The sequence below is a fragment of the Colossoma macropomum genome, unplaced genomic scaffold (assembly GCF_904425465.1).
Source record: "Colossoma macropomum unplaced genomic scaffold, Colossoma_macropomum, whole genome shotgun sequence".
Classification (NCBI taxonomy): Eukaryota; Metazoa; Chordata; class Actinopteri; order Characiformes; family Serrasalmidae; genus Colossoma; species Colossoma macropomum.
In genome coordinates, this window is record NW_023496046.1 from 203,659 (window position 1) to 226,478 (window position 22,820).

The following is a 22,820-nucleotide window of genomic DNA, read 5'->3' on the forward strand; positions in this document are numbered from 1 at the left end:
TGGTTTCAGATGTTCCCTCCGTAAATAAATGGATGTAGTGCAGCTAGAGGGTCTGAGAGGAGACTCATCAGAGAATCAAGGTTGCATTACAACATAAGGAACAAGCAGACTGTCACCGTGGAGAGACCCCCATCTATCAGCCAGGGGAATGAGTCTGGCTCTCTACTAGAGACTTCAGAGCCACTGAGGGATGTAAAAAACTTCAGCCTAAGTATATTGGTCCTTTTAAAGTCCTTAAGAGAATTAATGAGGTTACTTATAAATTGGATTTACCCCCCCCGTTTTAGAGTTTCTCGTTCTTTCCATGTCTCACACTACACCTGATGTCACACCACCCCCTCCGGAGGAGATAGACGTAGATCCCATATATGCTCCCTGTCAGCTGCTGGACTCCAGGCGGAATGGAGGAGAACTCCAATACTTGGTGGACTGGGTGGGGTACGGCCCAGAGGAGCAGTGTTGGGTGCCTGCCCGTGATGTTCTGGACCCTGTCCTAATCGCTGACTTCCATAGTCAGCCTCCAGAGAAACCTGCTCCTCGTACTTGGGGTCAACCAAGGAAAGTGCCCCTTTACTTACTCCCTAACTACCCTTGGGGTCATCGTAGACAAACCTTGTCTGTCCAGCACTACGGCAGCTCTGGGGACACTCCTGTCCGGGTCCCCGGTGGTGGGCGTCCTGGCCTGCCTCGCTCCAAGGCCACCCTGGACTCTTTGGGGGGGATACTGTCATGCCTCTCTCTGGCTCTGAAGCCTCCAAGGACTCCATTCCCCAGAATCCTCTGGGGATCATGTGACACCTGACCCTCCAACATACTCCAATCACCACTCTCCTTCACCTGAATACTGATCTGTATAACCTGTTGATTTGATCACATGACTAGTTAGTATTAGTTTAAAGCCCGGGCTTTTAGACTAGCTCTTTGCGAGGTGTCGCTTCTTTCACAGAGCTAGAGTGTTTGTTCTGGTTTGTTTGTATTTTGGTATCGATTATTCTTCCGTGTCTTTGACTTTGCCTTATGCCTGAACCCCTTTGTTGACTTGACTTGTTTGCCTGGTGTTATGTTTGTTTTTCTGTGCCTCCTGTCTGTTTTGGATTTGATCTGTGCCTGTTGTTTAACGACGACTCTGGATCATGATATAACTAGTAAAGCTTCTTTCTTTTTTTATCCGCACACGTCTGGCTCATTCTGACTTGTTAGAGGTACAAATTAGTGAATTAGGCAAAACAGCTCTGCAAAACAGCAGCTGCAATAAGTAGATCCTGATGACATTTCACAAAGCACTATTTTAAAGGATAAGTAATGAAGGACTGAAAAGAAGTGAAACTAACAATAATTTTGGACAGGGGGTTCTGGTGGCTGGTCATGGGATTTTCAGGTATAGATAAACACTGTATTGTCTTTGCTGTTATCTCCTTTGCTGGTGCATTTTTACAGTTAAGACAAAGAAGGTTTAAAGAACTTTTAACAAGCACTAAATGGTAGTGGTACATGCTCATTTCCCAATTAAGTTTAAGTCGGGCCTATCTGAACTAAGGACAGATAAGTCCCTGCGAGGCTTGAGCCCATGCTGGTTTAACCTTAAGTTTTCATGACTGCCCTCCTGGTGGCGATTTCTTTATCTGATCTGAAGGGCCAATTTGGGCATATTTTAATGGATCAGGCATTGGGTATTTTGAGCCCAACTCAAACCCGGTCCTTAACATTATTTTACCCTATTGCACTCTATTTACAGCACTGTTGCGCATGTGCCATCAACTGACATTTTCCAAACTTGTGCCAGCAAGGCATGTTTTCAGAAGTTCACATGATGGCAAATGTCTGGGGTTTGGAACTATTTCAAACTGAAAAATAAAAACAACAAAGGCACATGCACAGTATGGCATTTTTTTTTCACGTGGTGGCAGAGCTGCTTTCAGCATGACCAAACACTGAGGATTATTTTCAAACAACAATAGATGTTTTCTCTGAACAATGTCAAGACAACAAAAATTACAGAGAGGACTGCTGAATTCACTGCTTTGGATGACCAGTCAACTCTGTAGTACTGAATGTAGGTTTTCACTGTTGTCTGGAGTTTTTGGTATTTCTCACATTATATGATGTTTTCTATGGAAAAACTGCCCAGATGTTTCATAAAGATCTAGTTTTGTTTATAAATTAGATTTTTTTTTTTTACATGAATTAGATTTGTTTCAGTGACTACATGGACTAGAAGTTATTCTTGAGTTAAATAAGTGTGTAGTCAAAATTTAGACCTGCTTTTGGGCCCAAAACAGCAACAAATTTTCATGGCATGGAATTTACTGCCTCAGACTGGTTTTGTCACAACCCAGAACTATGATCCTGGAGGTGATCATTTGGGATTTGGAAAGGACTTGCCTCTAATTCTGAGTGTATAAAATGTCATGCAAGGCAAATTTGCAGCATGTTAGAACAGCTGGGACATCTCAGAGTTTCCTCACATACAGTGCTAAACTTTTTGTGATTTAAAGATTCTACATTTATAGCTAATGAATATGACCAGAGCTTTCGGCATGTAGGCCTTTTGTGAGTAAGTAATACTCTTAGTACTGAAGAGATCTCCACATTTTTTAATTATTTGGAAACCTGTATTTTTTTCTGCCCAAGATTTGTAACAAAACAAAGTACATAATGGATTCTAATTTCTCCATATATACAACATTTTTGACAATGGAATCACTGGACTTACCTCCATCTAACATTTTTCCAGCATTCATATTTGGAAATCTCACATATTGTGCCATTTTGGTTTTCAATATGACTATATTGCTAACAATTGCTCTGAATCGGAAACTTCATAAACCTATGTATGTTCTGTTGTCTAACTTGCCACTTAATGATATAATGGGTGCCACAGCCTTTTTTCCTCAGCTGGTATCTAGCATACTGTCACAGAGTAGATCCATCACATACTCTGCATGTTTTGTGCAAGCCTTACTGATACATCTGTATGGAGCTGGAGCATTTCTCATTCTCAGTGCTATGGCTTATGACAGATACATTGCCATTTGCTGTCCATTGAAATATAACACATTTATGTCTCCAAACAACTTGCTTAAAATAATTATTATGATATGGACTTTAGATTTTACTGTGGTTGGTTTAGCATTTGCACTGAACTCCCACAAAGAGATTTGTAGCACAAAAATAGTGGACATTGTCTGCAATAATCCATCTTTGATGAAGCTGGTATGTGGAGATACAAAGGTAAATAACTACTATGGACTGTTTACAATAGTTTTTGTCCAAGGTCTGTCTCTGCTGATAGTGGTGTTCACATACATCCAAATCTTAATCACAGTTGTGGTAAAAAGACAGTCTGATGCCAAAAGTAAAGCGATTCAGACCTGTGGTACACATTTAATTGTTTTCTTATTATTGGAGTTCAATACACTTTTTACCTTGATTGCTCACAGATTTGAGGCAGCACCCCCAAACATGCGAAAGACCTTAGGTGTTTCTGTGTTGATATTTTCTCCTATAATTAACCCTCTAATATATGGCCTGAAAATAAAGGAAATTAGACAGAGTATTGTTTTCTTTTTCTGTAAGAAAGCTTTCCCAACAAATCACAAAAGCAAACTAAGTGGAGTGAAAAGACAACTGCAGTAACAAACTGATTATTTCGGCTGCTGCTTGTTACTTTTCATAAGGACTAGTCAAAAGTGTAATACTATAAAAGGTTTACAATAACCAGAAATTATGAGCCTTCATAAATAGTTTTTGTGCTTTTGCTCTGTGAGTTGTACAAACTCAAAATGCAAAAACACCGTTTTCCTTTCAGTTCTTTCATATATATAATGTAATAAAATATATATATATATATATATATATATATATATATATATATATATATTTTAAATAATGATTAATAAGGTTTATTACTGAAGTATGTGAATAAACATCAAGCTCAACTCATTTAACACTCTACTCACATAGACTCAATGAAATAAAATCTTTTAACATCAATTAATTTGTCATGTTTGTTATGAGACATTCACATTGACTCAGAGAGTGGTAGCAACTTCTTACATTTACTCAAACACATGTACTTAAGTAAAATCTTTGATGGATTTGTTCTTCTCTGAGAATTTTCAAGTGCTAACACTTTTACTTTTATTTAAGTATATTAGTGAGTAAAGTAGTCTACTTTTTACTTAGTTACATTTAGCCATTCATGTTCAGTTACTGTTTTCTTTTATTGTGTTTCATTTCCTTGTGTTTCATCTGTACTGTCTTGAGATTGGTCGATCCCTGACTTCAGAGCTTTAGCGTTGTATGTCTTACTGCAGTTCAGTTAGATTAACACCTTATAGTATCATAGTTTTCATATATGTGTGTGTGTGTGTGTGTGTGTGTGTATATATATATATATATTATATATATATTATATATATATATATACACACACACACACACTGTGCAAAATGTAAATAAAATGCAATGATATGCAAATCATTAAAACTCTATATTCATTTGAAAATAGTACAAAGACAACACATCAAAACTTGATGAAAATTGAGAAATTTTATTGTTTTTTGAAAAATATTTGCCCATTTTGAAGTTCATGGCAGCAACACATTTGAAAAAAGTTGGCACAGTTGCAACAAAAGACTGGTAAAGTTGTCTAATGCTAAAAAAACACAAGGTTAATTGGCAAGAGGTCAGTAACATCACTGGGTTGAAAAAAAGCATCACAGAGAGGCTGAGTCTTTCAGAAGTTAAGATGGGAGGAGGTCACCACTCTGTGAAACACTGTCCAACAATACAAGAAATCTCTGTATGTAAGGGACAAGGCTAAAAACTAGTATTAGCTAGCTAAGATCTTTGGGCCTTCAGGCGGCACTGCATTAAAAGCTGATTCTGTAGTGGAAATCACTGCATGGGCTCAGGAACACTTCCAAAAACCACTGTCTGTGAACACTAGTTCCAATTGGCTCAAAAAAATTAAAAACATCATCAGATCTACACAATTCATGTTCCTTATCTATGATCTAATGATGACTTGTAATGTCTCTACATGGAAATATATTCAGCCTATTATTATAAAAAAAATACTTAGACATATTGGGTGACCATGGGCTGATTCAGGACAATTTCAGATTCAAAACCTGGATGACGTATACCCCAGTATGTTTACGATAAATTTGTTTTTTGATGATATTTAAAAGGGTGTGGTAATAAGATGATTCACAGATATGAGTGAGTTGACTGACAGCTTCGTAAACTCACAGGCACTCTCCGTTTTTCTACAGCACAGACTGCAGTGGATACAGCACAGTGCGTGGCTTCATCTGACATATACGTTCTGCTTGCTTATGTCTGTCAAATAGACATAAACAAGCAGTACAACACACCAGTATTGGGGCTGAGCTAATATTACATCAGAAAGAGATGGACGGTGACAAATAAATGAACAAAGTAAAAAAAAAACAAAATATACCCTAAGCTGTATTGTTGTTGAGGTCTAACCTAACTACCACCACACGAAGCAAAACTTACTAACTACACTAGGCTAACCTTCCCAAAAATACAGAGCACAGAAGGCACTACTGACACCCTCTAGTGCGAATGGCTAACGAGTGAGCAGGTAGGCTGACACGCAGCTTGTCCATGCCGCTTGTTACGACCCCATCTGGAAAGCCTAGGGGCTTTCCTGCTATGTGATGTAAAAATGTATGAGCATGCCCATCTAACCTGTCCAGAACCTCAAGAAAGCACAGCAGTATATGAGAGAGAGAGAAAGGGAGAGAAAGAGCATAAACAGCCATAAAACAGCAAGGCAATAAAGCTAGCGTGATTAACAATGTGAGGCACGAAAACACAAGATGACATGGACTGGACAAAACTTCATCTGGCAAGACGAAGCTAGCGCAGACACACACAAAAAATGCATGAGCAGACAATATAAAGCTTATGTGTCTGCGACAGTAACTACAACCAGGAGCACACAGAACAGCTTGGAGCACATGGGTAACGGCAGCCTCTTCACAAGCTTTGCCGGGCTCCTTTAAAAGTTCAGGTGCCTCCTTCAAGGCCAGAATTGTGCATGATGATTGGCCGTCAAATGGCATGCGTCAAGCCTGTAATGACGACTGACACCGCAACTAACCTGTAGCAGAGATAGGGAGCAAACGAGGAAGAAGACATACGGAACAGAAAGGGAAAGAGAGAGAACGAGCGAGCAAGAGAGAGAGAGAGAGGAAAAACACCGGCCAGACACAGCTTAACCAGGCCGGACATGTAACACGCTCTTGACTGGGAAGCTCTGCACCTTTTGCTGCAAAACAGTGCATGATTGGCCGGCTGACAACACGCGGGACGACGATTCACAGTTCACTCCACCTATAGAGAGACAGAGAGGGAGAGAGAGCACACAGGTAGAGAGGAGAAAAGAAAGAAACACGTAGGTATGTTGACACATAACATGCCCACCCCAAAGAGCAAACCTGTTCTCGTAATTTTACAACTTTTCTCTCTATGCATGTGAAAGCGCATCAGTAACAATGTTCTCTGAACCTTTCTTGTGTCCGATTTCTAAACTGTAGCTTTGTACAAAGAAGGGCCACCTCATGAGATGTTGGTTTTGGTTGTACATATGAGATAAAAACACCAAAGCAGGCAAAGAACTGGAACTTCAACTTCAAAAAACTGTAGGGCCCACAACAGAGCTAGAGCTTCTTGTTCTATAATAGAATAAATGATCTGGTGCTTGTTGAATTTTTGTTGAAAAATAGCATATAGGGTGATCAATTCCAGATTTGTCGTCTTGTAACAAGACCGCATGAGCTCCTACAGCATCAACCTCAAGTTAGAAAAATCAGGTGCAGGTTTCACACTGTCAAAAGCATGCTGACAATCAGAGGTCCAAATAAAGGATTTGGATGGGCTGAGCAAAGTAGTAAGAGATGAGATGACAGTAAAGAAGTTTTTACAAAAACTACAATAATACCCAGCCATACCAAGAAACCTGAGCAACTCACAATGAGTTGAAGGAGTAGGAAAATCTAAAATGGCAGCAACCTTAGCATTTACTGGGCGCACTTGTCCATATCCCATTTGTTTGCCAAGGTTACTGTAGCTTGAGCAAACTCACACTTTGCCAAATTAAGCATCAAAGAAGCATGTTCTAGTCTTTCAAAAACTGTTCTTAACACATTCAAATGTGCCAGTCCATGGTATAAATGACAAGATCGCCTAGATCAGCTGAACAATTTGGAATGCCTGACAACACAGAATTTACTAGTCTCTGGAAAGTAGCAGGAGCATTCTTGAACCCAAAAGCCATAACAATATACTGAAAAGTGACAAAAGCTGAAATCTCTGATGCACAAGGAGTCAACAGCACTTGCCAGTAACCCTTAAGCAAGTCTAATTTAGAGACAAAATGAGCTGAGCCAACATTGTCTATGCAATCTCCCATCCTGGCCAAAGGATATGAATCAGGGACTGTAACAACATTAACACATCTATAATCAGTACACAGACAAAGGCCATCAGGTTTTGGAACCAGTAAACAGGGCGAGCTCCATGGGCTACAACTAGGCTTGGCTAAGCCATTGTCTAGGAGATACTCAACCTCTTTTTTATAGCTGCTCTTTTAGCTTCATTAACACGGTAGGCATGCTGTTTAATGGGATTAGACATAGTAACTTGTATGTCATGCTGTAAAACATTGGTCTGAGACGGGACATCTTGGAAAATAGAGGAAAACTCATGAATTACATTTTTAATATCTACATTTTGGTGGTCGGGTAAGTGGCCTAAGAGAAGACAGGTTTGAAAGTATGTCGGAATTTGGAAGCCTACTTGAAGTGTGTGGAACATTTCCTAACACTATTCCTAAACTGGAACATTAGCAGATGGGTCACTACTATCTGAAACAGTCAATACAGAAACAGCGTCATTCTTAGAAGTCACCTTGAAGGCTGCAGGGTCTACACGAGTACGGTAGGCCTTCAACATGTTAATGTGACACACGTGTCTTACGTTTACAGTCCGGTGTGCAAATGACATAATCAGTGTCACTAAGCTTTTCCTTTATAACATGAAGACATGAAAATTTGGCTGACAGAGCTGAGCCAGGAGCAGGAAGTAAAACCATCACCTGATCCCCACACTCCAATTTCCTAGGGACTGCTCTGTTGTCATAAATGTGCTTCATACATTTTTTGAGACCAATCCGAGGCCTCACAGGCTAGAGTACAAGCTTTTTGTAAATGCTCATGAAACTTGCTCACATAATCTAAAACATAATGTTCTTTATCACCTACAGCTAAGAACTTCTCCTTAAGACCCTGACCAGAATGTCCGAAGACTAACCGAGGAGTACTGAATCCTAGGGCTTCTTGCACAGCTTTGTGTACAACAAAAAATACAAGGGGCACACCTTCATCCCAATCTTTTCCTGTGTCTAAGCAGTACTTTCGAAGCAAAGACTTGAAAGACTGGTGAAATCTCTCAAAGGCTCCTTGAGACTCAGGGTGATAGGGACTAGAAACTTGGTGAGCTATGTTCAAAGTTTTAATCACTTGTACAAACAGCTTGAACAGAAATTTAGTACCTTGATCTGCCTGTATAGACTTAGGCAAACCAAAGCTATTAATGAATTTGATGAGAGCTTTAACCACAACAGGAGGAGTGATTTTATGTGGGGAATAGCTTCTGGAAGGCAAGTAGCTGCACACATCATTGTCAACAAATACTGATTACCAGACTTTGTTTTGGGCAGAGGATCGACACAGTCAACTAGTAAACTTTTAAAATGTTCTCCTGTTATGGGAATAGGATGAAGAGGGGCTGGAGGAATAACCTGATTGGGCATGTATGGCAGGATAGACAAAACTGTACAACATCTTTTCTAAGAGCAGGCCAAAAGAAATGTTTTAAGACACAAGAGTATGTCTTAGTAATGCACAAATGCCCTGACCTGGGGTGATCATAAGCTACCTGTAGTACATGGTGTCTGCAAACAGATTGAATTACAAACTGACAGACACTATCTATGTGTGCCATTACAGGGAGACCACTTGTGGATTAAAATATCCTCATCTAAGAAAAATGCAACCTATGTTTTTAATGTGACATCATGATTGCTAACAGATGAAAAACATTTCTCAAGTCTAGGGTCAGCTTTTTGTGTCTCAATAAGCTGATCTAGACTCACAAATAACAGTGTTGGCAGGGTTTGCATCCTGGACATTCTGGAGAATGAGCTATGGAAAGACTCACTGTATCAAGGGCCAGTATACTATCGCCAGCAAGAAATGTGTCAGATAAATCAACCACATCTTCCAAAAGACAGGCTTTAGCATGTATGACAACACAGGCAGGGAAAACGGTGGGGTACTCACTGAACAGTTCATCTGGCAAAGAGGACTTAATAACCCTGTCCAACACTTCTAAGACTAGTAAAACCTTACCCCCAGCTATGTCATTACCCATGATGAACTGAATGCCTTCCACAGGCAGACACTCATAAACCACAACTGTAAACAACCCAGTAGCTAAACCAGAGCACAGTGAAACATAGTGTAGAGGAACCATAACCCTTTTGTTGCCAAATGAAGGCTAAAGCAGAGAGCTAATAGCAGGTTTTACAGTGGTTATGGGTCTGTTGTATGCTGTATTTCTGGGTTGAGGGATGATAGAGCTGGTTTCTCTCACTCTGGCTAGTGATGGCAAGTGAAGGCACTCTGGCTAGTGAAGGGCAAAGAACAGAGCAATAGTATCATGATTTTGGGTGATTTTCCAAGCCAAATTACTCACTGATGCTGACATCACAGCTTGATGATGTCAACGAAGTAGTTAGAGGTGGGTCTGCTGAATGTCCTGATATGTGTATCATGTCTGTAGCTTAAACTTTTCTGAAGTTATGAAGACTAGAAGTGACCTATCATTTTGCATGCAAATTGCAGGTCCTAAGGGTTAACAAAGCACATGGCTATTCCTTTATAAATGACATGAGTGCCACAATATCACTGGTCTGAGAAGGGTGAAACTCCAGCTAGAATAAAGGACTGGGTAACTCCAGTATCATGAAGAATTTTGACTGAAATCTGCTCCTCACCAGCCAAAGAAACAGTATTTTGCATCACAAAGGGCTGGTAACTAGGATCAGGGGACAGCCTCACAAGCAAAAGTAACAGGAACAGCAGTGACTGTCTTAACTAAAGCAATGCTTTGGCTCTGACTGGGGTCTTGCTTTGTCTTTTCGTGTTTTCTTTTCAAAGCTGGCCAACATGGTCTGGTTTGTGGCAATAAAAACAGGATGAGGGAGGAAGGAGAGCTCGACCGACCAGATTAGGTTGAATTAGGCCGTCGGTCTGTAGGCACAGGGAGTTCTACTCTAGTCTGTTTTTTACACAGTTTTATTTGTCAACATAAACTCATCTGCTAATACTGCAGCTTCAGAGACAGAGGAAACCTTTCTCTCCTTAAGGTAAACCACTACACGCTCTTTCTTTTTTTTTTTCTAGCAGGATCAGCTCACGTAAAGATTCAAAGCGATTCGTTCAAAAACACCAAAATAAGTGCCCGCCTCAGCCTCTCCTAAAGGGTGGCACTAACACAATGTTTACTTTCATCAAATGCAGCAGAAGCAGTAATGGCTGTAGCAGAGGGAGCAGAGGGAGCAGAACAAGGCATAGGGATAGGCCTTACCAGAGGAACCAGGGGAGAGGACGCTGGAGAAAGAGGAGGAGAGAGGAGACTATCTGGTTTGAAAGCAAGTGGGAAGTTTGGGAAGTGATCTTCATCGCTGCTAGGTCCAGCTCCTGTAGCCAAATTTCGCACTCCACCTCTAGTTCCATCTTGTGCAGTGCTAATTTCAGCTCCATCTCCACTTGCCACTCTTGTGCCTTTTCTTGTGCCTCCATTTGAAGTCATGCTATATGCACTGTGTCACAGGCACCCTCCCTTGATCCTGGAGATAAAGTGTCCACAAAGGATCAAAACGAGGTAGTCTAGCTTTGGCTTCAGCCTCAGACCCAGCATGCTCTACTGCTGCAACTGCAGGAGGAGTTGTTTCAGCTGTCCTATTCTAGCCACAGTGGTGTCAACAGGTGGTGAAAACTCTAAGACCCCCAACACAACTAACCTATCGAAAACTTTACTTCTAGTTTCCTTTTTAAGCAAGCCCTTAGAGATCTCCACACCATACTGAGCTGCTATCTCTAGCAAATCATCCTTTTGACATTTATCCAAAACTTTAATACTAGGGGAAGCAACAAAATCTTGTAAGTCAAAACTTGCCATACCTCATGCACAGTCATCAGCACCAGCATGAAACAAATTCACAACAGACAGGATACAGTTATCCCGGATGAGCCCCCACTTGTTACATCCCCATTACAGGGCTTCAGTCTAGGACAATAAGCAGCGTCGTTAACAAATTAACTAGATATGTTGATGTAAATTTGGAGGAATGTTAGGAGTACTGGTGAGCATGGAGTGGCTGGCAGGAGAAGAGGAATATGGTAAAAAAATACATTTTATTCAAGACAATGACTACACACAATGATTTAGGACTTACAAGCACAAACAGACATACAAGCAGTATAGTACAGCTTTACATGGGAGACAGACAAGCAATGGGTCCATGTTGTTCTCACAGATAATGCAAGAAATATGTAAAAAGCAACGGACGACATGGAGGTAACCAAGTTTGGCCTGCATAGATCACATGCTTCAGCTGGGTGTACATGCTTAGAGGCCATGCCTACAATTATAAACTGTGAACAAGGTGCACTGCTTGTTTCCCAAAAGCCATAAGTTCCCTTGATTAGTGGAAGGAGAAACTGGTTTACAGAAACTGCATTAGCTAAATTAATCTTTCGACTGAATTTTTTAAATGGTATGGAATTTGTCAGCCTCAGACAGGTTTTGTATTTCCCCAGACTCGTGATACTGACAGAGTAATCAGTTGGGATTTGGAAAGGACTTGCCTCTAGTGTCAGGTGTATAAAAATGCCATACAGTCCTACACTGACTAACAAATGAACATTGGAGAGTTTCCTGCTGGGTAAGCAATCTTCTTACAACTTAAAACATCTCCAAATAATGAAACTGTTCGGGAAATGTTTTTCTTATTGCCTAACTTACTCTGTTCTTCCCTTTATTTTAGGTAATTAAAGATTTAAAACAAAACAAAGTACATAATGGATTCTAATTTCTCCATATATACAACATCTTTGTTTATGGAATCACTGGACATACCTTCATCTAACATTTTTCCAGCATTCATATTTGGAAATCTCACATACTGTGCCATTTTGGTTTTTAATATGACTATATGGCCAACAATTGCTCTGAATCAGAAACTTCATAAGCCTATGTATGTTCTATTGTTTAACTTGCCGCTCAATAATATGATGTCTCCAGGCAATACAGTGATTACGGTCATGTTAGATCATTTTCCAAGGCCTGTAGGTTTGTTGCCCTCCCAGAACTCCCCTTGGCTAAAGAGACTGCCACATGGTTAGGATCCATGGCTTTCCCATGGATGTGGTTTCTGACTGAGGGCCTCAGTTTACCAGCCATTTTTCGGGGGCGTTTTGCCAACTAATGGGGGCTTCCATTAGTCTGTCCTCAGGCTTTTACCCTCAGTCTAATGAGCAGACTGAGATGGTAAACCAGCACCTCAAAAGGACACTCCCGTGCCTGGCGTCCGCTAGACCCTCCAACTGGTCTGAGCATCTGCTCTGAGCAGAGTATGCTTATAACATTCTGTGGAACTCCTCTCTGGGCATGTTACCTTTTGATTGTCAATTTGGGTATCCTCCATCCATGTTTCCTGAGCAGTAGTAAGTGGAGGTCCTCGAAGCCCGAGACTTTGTTTTGTGGTGTCTCCAGTCGTGGAGTAAGTCCCACACTGCACTACAAAAAGCCACAGCATGACAAAAGAAGGCAGCGTACAGTAGATGTTATTTGGGCCCCTCCCTCCATCCAGGAAAGCATGTGTGGCTCTCCACTAAGGATCTACCCCTAAAAGTGATACCCAGGAAGCTTGCCCTGCGTCGGTTGATGGATCAACCCAGTGGCCAACCGACTTCACCTCCCCCGCTCCATGTGCACCAACCCAACGTTTCATGTCTCCCACCTTAAACTGGTCCTCTGTAGTCCTCTGGCTGCCCCATGGTCTGGTGTTTGCTGGACTCCCAGAGAGTTAGAGGGGTGCACAGTATTTGGTGGACTAGGAGTGGTATGAGCTTGAGGAATGTTAGTGGGTCCCAGCTCATCAAATCCTGGACGCTGAGCTCATGTGGGCTTTCCAGAGGGACTGCAAGGCTGGTTTGGGAATGTCAGGTGCCGTTCCCAGGAGTTGGGGTTCTGTAATGTCCCAGCCTTGTGCTAGGCCACCTTCAGCTGCTAGGGGGAGACAAGGCACCATGAAGGGGTAATTAGAGCTGAGTGGCAACAACTCTGGGCACCCTAATTAAGGGGTGCTCACATGTCGTCCTGTGCTCAGTCTTGAGTTCATACCCATACCATACCCATACCATAGTGTCTATCATGTGTGTGTCTCTAGGCCAAACCAGTAATCCTTTGGTATCTCTTACTCTCTCGAGGTAGAGACTTGGGACCTCGGTCGTTCTCGAGTTAAAACTCCCAGCGTAAGTATAAAAAACACACACAAAAAAATTCTACCCACTTTTCTGTTGGCTCCTTTCCCCTGTAGTTTGTAGAAACCCTCTTTCGTTTGAAGACGCTGTCCTGGCATTTCTTTTTTTGGCTTTCTGTGAGCTTCCCTCCACGGTTGCTGCAGTAGTTCCATGGTAATGCACTCAACCCAACCTACATGAGGTCACCGGTTTGATCCTCACCTGGCAAGTCTTAGTTTTTTCCTGTATCCCTGCACTATTCTCTACTTGAATCCTACTCTCTCATGTCAGACTGGCTCACCGTTTAGCACTTCCACTATTCAGGAGATCGCTGTTTCGATCCCCATGTAGGGTGATTTACTTATGACATTACAATAAGACAGACTTCTAATATTTACAAGAGAGCTGGTTTTGCACTAAATAGTAAGAAGTAGTTTAAAACACAATAAGTATGAACGTATTTAGAAGTAGCAGCACTATTAAGAGTTTAAAGTGCGTAGTGAAAGTGTCATTACATTGCCTTATAGCAGTGGGTAAGAAAGACATGGTGCTTTTTAACACAGCGTAGCAGTAACTTTGTAAGGCTGCCACTAAATGTGCTTGTCTGTTTTTCTAGCATAGTATGCAGGGGTGTGAGTTATTGTCCAAGATGGCTATCAGCTTGTTGAGAATCCATTGAAGATGGACAAAAGAGATTTGTAGTACAAACATAGGGGACATTTTCTGCAATAATCCATCTTTGATGAAGCTGATATGTGGAGATACAAAGTTAAATAACTACTATGGACCGTTTATAATATTTGTTCCAAAGTCTGCCTCTGCTGATAGTAGTATTGGAACCAATGAAAATAGGAAATTACATGTTTTGTAATGTTGCAGCTTATCTCATGTTCATGTCCAAATTCTTTTAAATATTACTAATAATCTCTTATCAAAATTCACACCAGCGCCAAATTAAAGGTTTCAAAATTATGCATTTTATTTTTATTAAAGATTGTGATATTGCTCTTTTTTGCAAAACTTCACAAAATTTGTTTTTTTCTGGGCCATGGAATTATTTGGAAAGAGATGCAGTGGTAAAATAAAAAATGCAGTAGACAAATTTATGAGTGTTGTTTTGTTTCTGTTTTCTCAAGGAATAACATTTTAACTTTGAGATTTCAAACAAGAAGTCATTCCCAAGTAAAATATTATGTTCATTTGTTACATGTATGGTTGTGTTAAAAATGTAACAAAAATATGTTGTTATTATTATTATTATTAGATAGATAGATAGATAAAACTTTATTAATCCCGAAGGAAATGTCAACGTTACAGTAGCAAGTTATTATTGCTTATTAACTTATACACTTACCAAACTACATATGTTGCAAAAGCTTCTTCCCTAACAGAATTGGCTGTATGGTGTGGGATGCATGTTGAAGAACATGATTGTCACAGTGCTGCCTGATGTGTCCGAGTAAGATGTATTCTGTTCAACATTTCAGATGAATATTCTCTAGAATTGCAGCTTTTGTAACACTGAGTGTCTATATATATATTCACTCACCCATCCAAATCATTGAATTCAGGTGTTGCAATCACTTCCATGGCCACAGATGTATAAAACCAAGCACCTAGGCATGCAGACTGCTTCTACAAACATTTGTGAAAGAATGAGTCGCTCTCAGGAGCTCAGTGAATTCCAGCATGGTACCGTGATAGGATGCCATCTGTGCAACAAGTCCAGTCGTGAAATTTCCTCACTACGAAATATTCCACAGCCAATGTCAGTGGTATTATAACAAAGTGGAAGCGATTGGGAACGACAGCAACTCAGCCATGAAGTGGTAGGCCACGTAAAATGACAGAGCGGGGTCAGCGGATGCTGAGGCGCATAGTGCGCGGAGATCGCCAACTATCTGCAGAGTCAATCGCTACAGACCTCCAACTTCATGTGGCCTTCAGATTAGCTCAAGAACAGCGTAGAGAGCTTCATGGAATGGGTTTCCATGGCCGAGCAGCTGCATCCAAGCCTTACATCACAAAGCACAATGCAAAGCGTTGAATGCAGTGGTGTAAATCACGCTTCTCTGTCTGGCAATCCGATGGATGAGTCTGGGTTTGGCGGCTGCCAGGAGAACAGTACTTGTCTGACTGCATTGTGCCAAGTGTAATTTGAATAATTTCATGCTCCCAACTTTGTGGGAACAGTTTGGGGATGGACCGTTCCTGTTCCAACATGACTGCACACCAGTGCACAAAGCAAGGTCCATAAAGACATGGATGAGCGAGTTTGGTGTGGAAGAACTTGACTGGCCTGCACAGAGTCCTGACCTCAACCCGACAGAACACATTTGGGATGAACTAGAGTGGAGAATGCAAGGCCAGGACTTCTCGTCCAACATCAGTGTCTGACCTCACAAATGCGCTTCTGGAAGAATGGTCAAAAATTCCCATAAACACACTCCTAACCCTTGTGGAAAGCCTTCCCAGAAGAGTTGAAGCTGTTATGGCTGCAAACGGTGGGCCAACATCATATTAAACCCTATGGATTAAGAATGGGATGTCACTTAAGTTCATATGCGTGTGAAGGCAGACAAGCGAATACTTTTGGCAATATAGTGCATATACATATGCTGAGTGAGTTGACTCAATATTATTTTTTTTTCTGTATGATGGACACTGAAACTGGGACTGATAAGACTTTACAGTAGTGGTACTTATGTATTTCTTTTTTTAGTAGGCGTGTCTACCAAATCTAAAGCTGTTCCTGTGTTTTTTCTTATTCTCTTTTCTTATATAATCAGTAAAATTCTGTTCATCTGTACAAGTACTCAAGAATTTTCAGATGGCATGAGGAGTTTTTACTTTTTCTTCAGCTACAATGCACTATTTTTGAATGAACACAATTTAGAATAGAATTGAGCACTGTCATTTCCAGCAACTCTCTTTCATTGAGACAACACAGCTGAATTAGTTTCACCCAGCTACATGCATTTGTTGAATGATTAGAACAAGAGAGAAGAGAATAAAACCATGAAGAGTATACAATTTCATATTATTGAGGGTTAAAGACTCTAAACTTAGAGAAAATGCTAGATTATAGACTAAACTTAGCACATGTATGTAGTGATGAAACTGTTATGCCACAATGGACATCAGACATTGAGCGGTTCAGCAGGCTTTTCGAGCTGCAGTCCTTGCTCCATGGCTGGTGTACCGTTAATGGCCTGGGCTACATGGACAACTGGTCTTCGTTTTGGGAGCAGCCAGCGCTTTACCAGAGGGATGGGCTTCACCCTAGTCATCTTGGATCAGTTGTCCTCTCACGAAACATTGAGAGGACCATCCACTGACTACAGAATGAAGGCCATGTAAGTAGCACCGAGAAACATTGTATAGCCAACACTAGAAATTTTAATGCTAATAATGCTAGAGCTAAAACTGAAAATAAGGCAAATGCTACTAATAATATTGACTCTAGAAATGTTAATGATATATGGTGTCCCCCAAGGATCTGTGCTTGGGTGCACTGCTTTTCACTCTGTACATGCAACCTCTTGGTAACATATTTCACAGGTTCTGCATTAGTTTTCACTGCTACGCGGATGACACAGAACTTTACATATCTGCTAAGCCAAATGAGGCTCTGAATGTAAATTATCCTGAAGAATGTGTTAAAAATATCAAAAGCTGGATGACCAACAATTTCTTTCTTGTTAATCCTAACAAAACTGAGGTCTTAATTACTTGGACCCAAAGAAGAGAGATCTGCACTCTCCAAATTGGACCTTGGACCTGGATTTTTCTGTAAAACTGCTTTGTGACACCTGTTGTAAAAAGCGCTATCTAAATGACCTTTGACTTGACTGACTTGACTTCACTTGACATTAAGTTGACTCTTTGTACATGCCCTTGTGGATACTCCACCTAATCATCACAGCACAGTGACTGAGATGGTAATGTAATCTCTATGCTGAACTTCCCTGCCAAAAAGTAGTTAAAAACGTTGATTATTGGAGTCTGAATTTAGCACAAACACAAGCAATCTCAAGAGATGAATTTGGCAGTAACAAAAACTTGTTTCTAGACATTTTTACTTGTTATCTAATATTTTACTCATTTTATCTAGTGTAATGATCTTATTCAATTTCACTTGTAAAGACATGTAAGGGACAGCTTTATTCAATTGGAATAAAAACCATCTCACATTGATTTACTCTCTTTACCATGCACCACCATTGATCAAAACTGCATCAATGATTTTGACTCTGACATCCACATGGGACACTGATGGGTGCACTGAAAAGCTGAAAGACATGTGTAATTAGTCACTCTCTGAAAGTCATAATATAATGTGACATCAACAAGGATGGAAAAAGCTAGGACACTCAGAAACTGCAGTTATTAAATATGACACACAATCCAACTGGAAGGCATGATGTGTGGTGACATATATTTTCATATTGCAAGATTTTAGGTCACCATTACCTCCTTAGCTTGCAGATGAATTTTGTAGTGATAAGCTCTTTAAGGTGGCCCTACTGTAAAGTTATCTGAGGTGGGACTGCAGCTCTTAGCTGTTCTATGGGGACAACTGAAATGCAGTGATCCACCTTAGTAGAACAAAAGGTTATAATGCCTAGGTTACGCTGTCATGGCTTGAGCACAGCACTCAGTGATTTATTTTGTGAAGACACATGCTATGGTTTTGTGACTTTGTAAAAACGGTTATTTTTCATGCATTTCACAGAGTTCTACATAAGTACACTTGGCTGAATATAAAGTTATCTCTGAATCTCTGTGAATTTCTTTTGAAAAAAATGCTGCTTTGCAGGTTTGACACAAAACTAGGTTCATGCATAGCAGTGCACATACACTGCCTCAAGATAACTAGCACTAAAGAAGGCTTGGGCACTCCCCACTACCCTGGTCACAGGGCCAGCAGAACTACAGTGGTGAGCGGGCATTTGACCCACCACTTTTCAAAGTACTTGGGCCGACACCCCATCACTTTTCAAGTTCAGGATGCACAATTAAAAACATTGCTTTCCCTAAACTTCATGAATTGCTGACCAGCACAAACAGGCAGCAGATCCAATTAGAATCTCCACTGCAACTTGAGTATAAATACAAAAGTAGCAGGTCGAAAATCTACTTAAGTACTGAGTACTGCAGTGAAACTTCTTACAACATCCAGCATTTGTCAGCACAGGAACTGAAGGAACTCTGTTATTTTTTGGGGATTCGTTTGGTTTAAAATACAAAGCTCCAAAGTCAGAGATGTAACCAATCACAAATCAGTACAAATATTGCCACCATCAAAACACAGAAATTAAACACAAAAAAATTAGTATGTAAATAAGAATGGCTAAATGCAACAGGGTAAAAAGATTCCTTTACTCACTAATATACTCGAGGAGAGGTAAAAATTAGAGTAGTAAGAGAAAAGAGGAGAGTAACAATCCATCAATATTGTACTTAAGTACATGTACTTGAGTAAATGTAACTAGTTATTACCCACCTCTGAATAGGTTTATACAAACATCATTAGCATGACATGAATGGCAATTTTAGCGAGTGGCCTAATGGCATTTCATCTCTCGGCCAGCCAGTTTTTTTTTATTTTTTTAAACAATTTGTTTTGCCCCGTGACTTTCGGAGGGTTGCCTGGTCATTACAGTGGTGCAGTCATAGACCTGGGCAACACATCTTAATTAATTCATGTCATGAAGATAGAAGTGGTTTAGGATGTCACCAGCTATAGTTTCAGCAGATTTTCACACACATTCTTTTATATATTGTGGATCAGTCAGTCATGTTATAAACTGCATACCAAATAAGGAAAAGTCTCAGGCATTTATTTTGTAATAATTGCATATTCATATCTTATTCGGTACAGACGTAAAAGCAATTAAGCAGTGAATGTGCACTTGTGATAAGTCACCCCATCAGCAGGTAAGTTGTGACATGCTGTAGGGCCACACTGGATTTTGCAACAAACAAAATCAATCAATTCATCATTGAGTTATTTATTCATTTTTTTCTTTCTCTTTATTTTTTTTTTACTTCAAATTTAAAATAAAATGCCACTTAAACTTCTATTAATTATTGAAGTTGATTAATCTTTTAAATAACCTAGTCAGTCTTGGAGCCTAGTAGAGCTTGTTAAAACAGTCCCAACTAAAATAGTTGGAAAATAGTAAATAAATAAACATTCACACAAAACTATAATGCTATTTGCATTATTTTATTATCCCCATAGGCTCCAGATTATCTGATTTCAGACTTCACTAATAAGAATCACCGTTCTGGCACACAAATTGCCTGGTCTATGGTACAGTCTTTATCGGAGGGCTAAAGATTCACTCATTTCTCCTCTCACACTACCATAACATCCATGCTGTCACTTCTGATTAAGCTTTCAACCTTGAAAATTGCTTCAGATTGTGAAAATTTGGCAAATTGGCGGTAAAATCGGGCAAAAAAGCATGTAGTGTAGGCCCAGCTTTAGTCTGTATATTTCTGTTAGTGAGTGTCTATGCCAGTTCTGATCTTTTCACCTGATGAATAGTTGTTGAAGTCAATTTCAGAAATGTAGCACATTGGTAAGGCTGTGTTGGAAGTAAGAGTCCATGGCTAATGAATTCAGGCTTTTTTTTCGCTGCTGTTGGAACAAAACCTTGTATTTCCAAAATGGTCTGCAGGAGAAGGAAAAAACATACCTTACTGTGGGGAAGAGGGCGTGGTCAAGCGTCAAATGCAGATTGGAGAAGCTGGTCTAGCTGAATCAACTGAAGGTGTGAGAGCTGAACTGAACGGAACTGAGCTGAACTGAGCTGAACTAAACCAGAAAGAAAAAAAAGAAAAGAAAGGACTGAAAAGTCCCAGCAAGTGTCTTGTCTTACTTTGTGAGCTGAAAAGCTGAGTGTTTTGCGTTGTGTATAAATAATAATAAAAGAAAGCTCTCCATCTTCACACCTGCCCCGGCGTCTTTCCTCCACCCATTGTTAAGGCCGAAACCCAGGAGTATCGGACGAACATTGCCATGGAGTCCTCACCGCTTGGAGAGATAGTTAAAACACTCTCCTTCCTGCAGCAGACACAACACCAAGCTTTCCTGGACGTCCAACAGGAAAACCAGGCCCACTTCGAGGCCCTGGGTCAGAGCCAAGAGGCGGACAGGAAGCTTCTCCGGAGTTTGTTGTCAGCCACCAGTACTCCAGCTCCAGCTACCATCTCCATCTCGAAGATGACTCTGCAAGACGACCCAGAAGCATTCGTGGAGCTCCTCGAGAGAACGGTGTAAGACTGGGGGTGGCCGAAAAAGGACTGGGCCATCCGACTGCTGCCCCTGCTCACAGAGCGCAGCTGGAGTACGACGAGCTGAAAAAGGCCATCCTCAAGAGGGTTGGTCAAACTCCGGAGCAACACCGTCAGTGGTTCTGCACACTGACACTCTGAGAGTTTGACTGGCCCTTTGTGCTGGCGCAGCAACTCCGAGATTCCTGCAGGAGGTGGCTCTTGTCAGAAGAACGCAATTCCGAGGAGGTGCTTGACTTGGTGGTGCTGGAGCAGTTCATCGCCCGCTTACCCGAGGAGACGGCAGCTTGGGTCCAGTGCCACCAACCGGAATCGCTTGTCGAGGCCACATAGCTGAGAGGCGCACATGTTGGTGTATTAGGGGTAGGAACCCCCACCCAGCCAATATCTCTCTCTTCTTCTCTCTCTCTCCCTATTCCCGCTCGTAGAAAGAAGGGAGCTCTAGCTCCCAAACCCTTTCCCAGCTCTCACCCTCCCCGCAACCCCCGCCCCTTTCTACCTCCCGCAACCCCCCTGCAGCTGCTCTTGGTCTACCTTCTCTCTCTGCACAGGGGGCAACTGCTGAGCCCACAAGAGCTGGGGTGAAGCCTGGGCAGGTCTGTTGGCGATGTGGGGAGCACAGACATTTCCAAGACCAGTGCCACCACATGGAGGTCGGAAAATTGGTCCGGGTTCCCACGTGGCCACCCACCTCCCTTGATTGAGCTGGAGCGTACCGCATACCAGTGGCGACGGCGGTGAAGTGCCATAAATTCAGGGAACTCCAATTCCCAGAAGCCCTCGAGCTGCTTAGGCCCAACCTTCCACACCTGTGGACTCCTCTACTTAAGGCTATAGCAAACAGCAGCCTTTTGTCACACCTTTGTAGAGGGGTGACCAGTATGGTATGCAGTCCAGGTGGGTATTTAAACGAAAAGAAAGAAAAGAAAAAGAAAGGAAAAGAAAAGAGGGGTGGAAGAAACAGAAGAGAGTAATTGCCCCAAAATTAATTAAAAAAAAAGAAGAAGAGGGCTACAAACGGTTCCAATCCATACAAAAGGTGTTTGCTCTAAGAGCAAACAAGTAAAAACAAAGTCTGCCTTCCCTTCATAATTACAGTAGAAGAGACTTTTGTTTTTCTCATTATCTTTTATTTCACGTTTCTAGTTCAGCCTTTGTTTGAGCACGCTGCTTTCAGCATTTTGTTTCTTTGTTGCCGTATTTTTTTTACCTGCTTCGGTGGTTTGAGCCTGGCTCTGGGTCACTTCTATCCCAACCTGCACAATTGTCCAATTCACATCCCATTATCTCAATAAATTTATTTAACACCCTTTCTCACAGGTTTTCATTTTTGCACTGGGGTCCACCTCCCTGCCATCCCGTAACAGAAAGGTGTGACCACCATGGATCCAGCAGAGTTGGAACCCATCAAAACTGCCCTGCAAAGTCAGGGTGCCACTATTGGCCAGCATGAGCAGCTGTTACAGGACATGATGCAGCAGCTGACCCTTCTGGTCAGGGCACAGACTGAGGGGGTTCAGCCTGCCAGTGCTGCTGCTGCTCCTGCCCCTGTTTTACGAGTGGACCCCCACAGTGAGAGCACTGTGCTGCTCCCAGCCACCACACCACCCCGCGGCTGGTTGTTTGCGCTCTTGCCCCCTGAACGTGCTGCAATGGATGAATTTGAGACACTGCAGCAAGCCGCAATATTCACTAAGCTGGACTAATGCAGTGCTTACAACCTCATCCACATTAGGCAGGGGGACGAATGGAAGACGACGTTCATCACCCCCACTGGGCATTATGAGTACCGGACAATGCCCTTCAGGCTAATGAACACCCCGGCAGTCTTCCAGTGCTTCATTAATGAAGTCCTCAGAGAGGCCCTGGGTCATTATGTGTATGTCTACC

The 22,820-nt window shown here is 41.5% G+C and overlaps 1 protein-coding gene across 1 annotated transcript; it reads left to right on the forward strand.

Annotated features, from left to right (window-relative positions):
- The first annotated feature begins 2,655 nt into the window (after positions 1–2,655).
- On the forward strand, positions 2,656–3,636 carry LOC118804427 (olfactory receptor 52K2-like). The gene has a single exon (XM_036564937.1). The coding sequence runs from the start codon at positions 2,656–2,658 to the stop codon at positions 3,634–3,636; it is 981 nt and encodes a 326-aa protein (XP_036420830.1).
- Positions 3,637–22,820: the final 19,184 nt, after the last annotated feature.

Bases quoted from the DNA above. Each gene is read 5' to 3' on its own strand.
- LOC118804427 (XM_036564937.1), top strand. From the start codon at position 2,656: ATGGATTCTAATTTCTCCATATATACAACATTTTTGACAATGGAATCA.